The 7,895-nt window shown below is 53.5% G+C and overlaps 1 protein-coding gene across 2 annotated transcripts in view; it reads right to left on the bottom strand.

Moving 5' to 3' along the window:
- The window catches only part of NBEAL2 (neurobeachin like 2), a 91,102-nt gene extending 84,723 nt beyond the window's left edge, over positions 1–6,379 (bottom strand). For both annotated transcript variants that reach the window (XM_019529766.1, XM_019529772.1), the window contains exon 1: positions 6,216–6,379. In XM_019529766.1, coding sequence (XP_019385311.1) covers positions 6,216–6,364 — 149 coding nt within the window. In that variant the 5' untranslated portion in view covers positions 6,365–6,379. The remainder of the gene's footprint in view (positions 1–6,215) is intronic.
- Between the last annotated feature and the right edge of the window lie 1,516 nt (positions 6,380–7,895).

Below are 7,895 nucleotides of genomic sequence, written 5' to 3'. Positions count from 1 at the left end.
ACCCCTGAGCCTGCGCTTTTCCAGGCTAAAGAGCCCCATGGCTCTCAGCCTGTCATCGTAAGGTCTGTTTTCCTGACCTCTGATCATGCGGCTTTTCTCTGGACTCTCTCAAGCTTTTTCACGTCCTTCTTGAATTGTGGAGCTCAAAACTGGATGCACTACTCCAGCTGCAGCCTCACCAAGGCCGAGTACCAAGGGGAGAATGGCATCTCGGGATTTGCTCGAGAAGCATCTATGGATGCAAGCCAGTGTTTTGCTCACTTTACTGGCTGCAGCATCACACTGAAGGCTCATGTTCATCTTGTGGTCAACCATGACCCCCAAATCCCTTTCAACCGTAGTGCTAGCCAGTGTAGCTCTGCCAAGCCTATAAGGATGCTGCACGTTTTTCTTCCCACAGTGGAGAACCTTGCATTTTTCAGTGTTAAACACCATCAGGTTCTCATCTGCCCATTTCATGAGCCTGTACAGGTCAGCCTGGATCACCCTCCTGTCCTCAGGTGTGGATGCTTTACCCCAGAGTTTGGTGTTGTTGTCGAACTTGGCCAGTATGCTTCTGACACCAATGTCCACATCATTAATGAAGATGTTGAACAGTATGGGCCCAAAGACAGAGCCTTGGAGGACCCCACTGGTCACAGGGCACCATAACGATTGACTTCCATCAACCACCACCCTCTGGGTCTGACCACGGAGGCAGTTCCCCAACCAGCGGATTGTGGTGGACCCGAGGCCGCAGTTGGCCAGTTTCGCCAAGAGGCGATCATGTGATACCAGATCGAACACTTTTCTAAAGTCAAGATATATGACATCCATCTCTTCCCCCTTGTTCAGGTGATAGGTCACCTGGTTGTCAGACGAAATGAGATTGGTCAAGCAAGACCTATCCATGACAAACCCATGCTGGCTATCCCTCGGGATGTTGCCATCGTCCAGTCTGTTAAGAATAGCCTCTTTAATAATCTTTTCTAAGACCTTCCCCGGGATAGAGGTCAGGCTGATGGGCCTATAGTTTGCTGGATCCACTTTCCTCCCTTTCTTGAAGATAGGCACCACATTGGCCTTCTTCCATTCTTCGGGCACTACACCAGAGTGCCAGGAGCTCTTGAAGACCCATGCCAGGGGCTGGGCTACAACGCTCGCCAGCTCCTTGAGTACCCTGGGGTGTAAGCCATCAGGGCCGGCTGACTTAAAGGTGTCCAGCCTGTCAAGGTGTTCCTTCACAAGGTCAGCATTGATGGGGGGTAAGGGATCTCCCTCACCAGGCCTCCCTGTCCCATAATGGGTAGGGGTGTCCCATGGGATTGGTGAAAGACCAACGCATAATACGCGTTTAGCAAGTTGGCTTTTTCCTGGGCATCGGTTGTCAGTTGTCCTATCTGGTTCAGCAGGGGTCCAATGTTGCCCTTGCTTTTCCTCCAGCTCCCCACATATCTAAAAAAGGACTTTTTATTGTCCTTGATACTTGTAGCTAGCTGGAGTTCAGTTGCAGCCTTAGCTTTCCTGGTTTGCTCCCTGAAGGTCTGGAGCAGTGCAGAGTATTCCTCGTTGGAGGTGGATGCCGTCCTCCATCCTTTGTAGGCCTTTCTTTTTAGACACAGGAGGTCTGCTAGTTCCCTGCAGAGCTAAGGGGGCTGCTGTGCCTGCCTGAATCTGCTGAGAGCCTGAACCAGTAGGTTGGAAAGGCAGGAACCATCCCGCTCCCAGACTCAAGCCTTCCATCTTTCCCAAAAGGCATCTGCCATACTGCAACAGTCATGGGAATCAAGGTCTTCTGATAGTCTTCCTGTCCTTCTGGGGCCTGTCTCCCCAAAACAAGAAGAGGCTGTGGGACTACAAGACAGATTCTCTGCCTTTCCCCTGGGGACAAGCAGGGAGGTCAGTGTTATGGAGCTGAGGTCTAGGGGACAAAGGGAGGAACCGTTAATCCTGGCTGGGGAGCTGGGTTGCCCACAGGAAAACAGAACAGGAACCAATACCAAGCACAGGCAGATGAGTCACAGCAGCCAGCTGCAAGCTCCCCTCACTCTTCATATGTATGAGGAGGGGGAAAGATACATGAAGAGGGGAGAGGGCTGCCCCTACTGTACTGCAAGCCCTGGGGAATGCATAAGGAGACTCATTCTCTGGCTGAAAGGTCATGAGCTATTGCTCTGCGCAGCCCCGCCATCTGCCAGGGGGTATCGGGGGAGACTGAATAAGTCAGCGCTGAGGCAGCATTCATAGCTTTGCATTGCAAAGCCTGGGGCCGCAGGGTCCAAGGGAAAGGAACAGACATGGTCCTCCAAGCCCTGGTCCAGGAGGGACATGCAGGGGAACAGGAATTGCTGGCTGGTTGGACGTTGTCTCGGGAAGCCTCAAAAGCCCCTCCACGCTGGCTCTGCAGAAGGAGCATACAACCTCAGCATTTTAAGGGCATAGCCACGATGGAGAGACCTGGGGAGTCTGTGAGTTTGGCCGGCTGAGCTTCAGCGGCAGCAGGTGACATTTTCACCCAGGAATCTCCTCCACCTGGCATGGGAGGTGGCCTAGGACATGGATTGAAATGCAGCCGGCGCCTCCCCTTTCACCATGACTTGCTCAAGTGGCTGCAGCCTGCAGTCATCATCATAGGCCCCAGGATGGGCATGGTTGCAGCTCTGAGGGAGCTCCTCAGGGCACACAAAGCCTCCCACAGCTGAATGCACCATCTCCCCTGCAATTTACAGATGGAAACTTAGAACTCAGCTCGTCTCCCCGTCCTCCCCCTGCCATGTAAAAAAGTGGCCCGTGTGTCTCGATGGAGAGTTCTCTGCTGCTGTCACTTACCCTGCAGTGCATGGGGACACACAAACACCCAGCAAGCCCTCCCATCCCCTTGCTCGCTCGCTCACTCGCGAGGGGGGCGGAGAGCAGGCAGGAAGCCACGCTGCAGGTGGGGAAGATGCGAGGACAGATTGCAACGTCTCCGCCAGGCGCTGCAATGTTCCCCTGGCGGTGTAGAAATCGCTGCTGCGCCTGTGCTAACCACAGGCCCAGAGGAACAGAGCAACAGCGGTGGCATGACCTGAAATGCTCCCCTGCAAACAGAGGCTGGGAGATCTGGGATTCAGCCTCCCCCAGCAAAGGAAGACTAAAGCTTGTGGGGAGGAATCTGCAATTCACTCCAGCTAGAATAAGAGTCAGTCATGTCGATCAAGCCGCATGCTTCTAGGCATCAACTAACCACCTGCTAGGGTCAGGAAGGCCTCCCAGCCAGCAGATAACATCCCTTTAACTGGCCGTGAGCTTCAACCCCAGTCAGCCTGTTGGCTTCCATGGCCGATCCTCTTGGACAGGCTCTCAATAGCAGGGAGGTCGCTTAAGACTCCCTAGGAAGCATCAAAGCGAGGGACCGCTGACCTCTTGAAGTCTTGCAGCCCCTGGCTGGAGACTGGGCAAAGGCAAAGGAAGCATATCTTGCCCTATTCCCTACTACCATGTCCAGTGACCTGGCTCCTGCTGGAAAGAAGCTCATTCCCATTTGTGGCCTGATGACCCGAGCCCCGGGCGAGGAGCAAGAGCGTAAGACGACTCCTCTAACAGGCCACCCTACCCGGTCTGACCAGCCTCCGTAAAAGATGGATGAAGTTTCGGGCTATGTCACTGCCCAACAACTGGAAGGGGAAGCCTCCTCGCCAGCCTACAGGAGGTTCTGTCCAGCAAGGAACCAAAAGCCTTTCTTGCTTTCAGCCATCATAGCCCTGCCACAGGAATGAGACATGTGCAGGAGAGTCAGGACTTGGTCTACTGCTGTGGGAGATAAAACAACCACAGCTGAGTTAAAGCAGAGTGCCGTGGTGAGAGCAAACCAGGAAGAGCTGGTGGCACATACACAGAGGTCAGCGGATGAACCACTCAGCCTCCTCCTTGGTGCCGACACGTAGGACCCAGTCCGCCCCGACGCTGATGGTCCTTGCACTCCATGGCTCTAGCGCAATAGGATTGTAGGTTTCAGAGAAACTTGTGCAATATTGCATAATGCATGTAAGAGGTGGCGAGCCTTTCCAGCAGCTTCTAGGGTAACCTGCAGCAGGGCACACTGGCACTGAACACCACTGGGCCAGCGAGGGGGCTTGCTAAATCCAGTCCAGCTCTGAGCCATCCAGACTGTGCCAGCATGAAGCTCCCTGGCTGTCACTTCTGATCCAGTCATACCTGAATGAACATGAGCACAGACCGAAGGGGGAGCCCAGCACTGGAAGAGCAGGTGGGAACATGGGGCATTGATGGAGAAGGGTGTCCAGGGCTGGATCGTTTGAAGGGGGTTGCAGATCTGGAACGAGGTGAGATGGCAGAGGTATGGGGAAGACAGGTTAGGAGTGAGGTGCACTGGGCAGTGGAGGTTAGAAGCAGGGGGAAGGGAAGCTTTGATAGCAAGCAGCTGCCTGTTTCACATCTATCATCCTCTCCCCAGTCCTACCATGGAAAGAGCTAGCCACTGAGCTTATGTCCACTCTAAGAGGAGTGGACCAACAAGGACCTTATGTTGCAATGGCTTCCTGGCCAGCTGCCCTCAGCCTGCCTATCTCCTGGCACAGATGTGGCTTGGTCATGGTCCGCTGGCCCTGGAGAAGCCCTCTCCTCCATGGACCTGAATCACAAGAGGCCTTGCAGAGTATGGAGGCCATGAACCACTGTTCACTAGTGACTAACGGGGAAGGTGCCGCCTCATGCAACAGGATCTGCAGCGAGGCAGTGTTGCAACACTGAAGCTCCTCCTCAGGTCTGCAGTGATATCCCCAGCCCCCTGGCTCAGGAGAGCGAAGGCTTCTCCTGGCAGGGATGGATGGAAGAAAACCAGTGCAAGTTGCCAACCTGCCTCCATGGGTGCAGACCTCCAAATTGCTCCATGGCCAAGAGCTTCCCAATACCCTCCTGGTGGAGCTGTTGAAGGAGAATATCCATTCCTAGGAGTCTCATACAGAGACACGGAAGGAGCACTGGGTTAACTGAGCTAGTTAACCCCCTCTCCCCCACAAAGGACAGGACAATTATCAAGGGCCTATTTGTTATTAGATCAATTACTCTAGTTCCCCCTGGGGCACAAGGCTCCCCCCTCATAAGCACTACACACACAATGGCCACAGACACGCACACAAAATCGTCATGAACCCCCAAAAACCATGATGCTAGGCAGGAGCAAAAAGCAACACCCCCACCTCCTCATCCGAATAGACCACGGGACACGCGACTGGCTCGTGGGACCATTAACCAGGAAGCAAGCCAGGCACTGCCCAGAGGCTGAGTCTGATCTAGTCCCAGGAAGCCAATGCTGATGTCCTTGCCGCTACTGCTCAGGGACCCTTGGAAAAGGAGCGTGGTGGAGACTCATTTTACATCCTCGAAGGAAAGGTGCCACATCACAGACACAAAACACAAATGGCACTAATGGACCTCACAGAATCATAGAGAATGAGGGTTGAAAGGGACTTCAGGAGAGGTCATCTAGTCCAAGCCCCTGCTCAACGCAGGACCAGCCCCACCTATATCACCCTAGCCACTGTATGTTACCCCAGCCCACTTATATCATCCCATCCTTCCCCTAATGACTGACCAGGCCACAGAGGCTGGACTCTGCTCAGCAAGGCAGGGGTCACTCCAGAACAAAGGTGAAACGCATTGGAAAGGACACCACGGGGGAGTTTTGTACCACCCAGCCCGTGCTGCTCCTGTTTACGGGTTATTTGCTCAGATCAGAAGGGAAGATTGCAATAAAATAGTTTGCTATTGAAACAACACAAGCCAGGGAAGCTAATCTCACCCAGTTGGGCCCGCATTGAGCCTGTATCTTCTGGGTGAGACCCCAGGTATTTATAGACTTGGCTTGGTGAGCTGCCCCAGTGGTCAAATACGCTCGCTGGGAAAACGGCATGACTTATTTCTAGTCTGGGCGTATTTGGCTCCACTTGACAGCCCCTGGAGCTCATTAGCGGTGGATGTACAGAAAGCATCAGTCTCCAGGGAGGTATGTTATTCTGGCATTTCCACCCAAGCATTGGTTTGTATTGTTTTAAAGAAAAATATTAGATAGCAATCTGCAAAGCTTTCAGGGAGAGAAGTGAAATTCTGGTGGTTCGAACTCACTCACCACAGAGACCATCTGACCTCCAGCTGTAGATAGGGAAACCATGGGGCATCCCCCTCTCCCCGCCCCACAATGCCTACGTGTGTGGGTGGGGAGTGGATGCACTCACCTTCTTGGCTCCAGAGATTGCACAGTGATGATCTTCTCAAAGTTCATGACAAATGTCTCCAGCCACTGCTGCAGGTAGGTCAAGTCTTTCTGAAAGACAAAGCAAGGGCATTGTGAGCAGTCAGGAGACAAACAGAACCAAACGCACATGCCTAGGCTGGGCCGCTGCCCAACCAGACTCTCGCACCCGCACGCCCTCAGACACGGTGGGGGGGGGGCTAGAAGCAGGTTGGCAGATACAAGCTTTGCAATCTTGGCTTAGACGCACACCAGGCTCTAGGGATTCCTGCTCCTTGAAATCTAGGCTCAAGCTTTATCCATTTGGATGTGACCACACTTGTGTACAAGAGAGAGAGAAAGAAATGAATAAGAAAGCCCCACTGCGCCACCTGGGAAATTAAAATCCAGCTACACAGGTGCAGTTCAAATTCAAGAGTGCAGTAACTAGCTTGTCCCCCCGCTGAGAAGCTCTTCCAAGAGTCCAGCACTGTGACCTGAAGGGGGGATGACTCGGGGTCAGCCTCACCCCATGGACAACCCTTCAGGAGCCCAGCAAGGGGCACCCTGCGGCTGTACTCCCCTGCGACCTGCCCACACCGAATGCGCTGGGATGCTCGATGGGATGAGTATAGGCACTGGAAATTGTTGCACCCTTGAGTCTGGCACTACTGCAGAGATGGGCTTGGGCATTTCAGACCAGAGCAGACGCCTCCCATGCCCCTCCTGAAATCTTGATGTTGCCCAGAGCCTCACCTGAGCAACGTCACTACTCCTTCAGCTCCTCCTGGAGCATCTCAGCTGCAGAGCAGCCAGTATTTCCAGCTTCCCATCTGAGCTGTGTAGCCCCCACAACAACTCCTCCTAAGCCTCCCTGGGCCCCTAAAAACCCCAAGCCAAGAAGAAGAGGGACATGTCAGGGGGCTTGCAATTGAGACCTCCCTGCCTTGCAATGAAAAGTGAACAAAGGATTTGCCCCCATAACCCTGACACAAGTTTCCTGTTCCTTCAGCTCAGTTGCACACCAGTGGGTGACCCAACCCCAAAGCAGAGGCCTCCTAGGCCTGGCCTGCAGCTAAGGCAGAGATGTGCAACCTGGGCAGTCATGATATTAAGACCTTGCTGCCTGTGCACTTGCTGAAAGGGCCTTTATCCTCAGCATCCAAGATGCAGCATGATGCTCTCTGTAATCCTTCCCAGTCTAGCAGCACAGACATCTCAGGCACGATGCAGGCCCAGATCCATGCCCTTTTTCTGCATGTTGGGCTTACCTTTCATCGCGAGCCCTTTGGGGCACTTGGTGCACCTTATCTATGCTCTGCTCAGCATTGTGTAACGGGCCAAAATGGCAGCAAGGGGAATTTGGGTTGGACGCTAGGATGGATGTTCTCACTCTGAGGCTGGTTAAACCCTAGAGAGCCCGCAGCATCTCCATCAGCGGAAATGCTTAAGCACAAGTCAAACAAACCTGCTTGGTTTGGATAGGGGTGATCCTTCCATGTGCAGGGGGCTGGATGAAAAGACCTCCTCAAGGCCCTACCAGCATGACTCTTTTATGATTTCCATGTAGGTACACACCACTGCATAGTAGGAATGCCTAAAGTTGCTCAGACTAAGAGCATCAAACTAAGGAGAGTCCTCCTCCTACCCCCTTTTCCGAAGGGAGAAACTGGTGTGAAAAAAC

The sequence above is a fragment of the Crocodylus porosus genome, unplaced genomic scaffold (assembly GCF_001723895.1).
Source record: "Crocodylus porosus isolate Cpor-Errol unplaced genomic scaffold, CroPor_comp1, whole genome shotgun sequence".
Taxonomy (NCBI): Eukaryota; Metazoa; Chordata; order Crocodylia; family Crocodylidae; genus Crocodylus; species Crocodylus porosus.
This window is presented reverse-complemented; position numbering and strand designations above follow the sequence as displayed.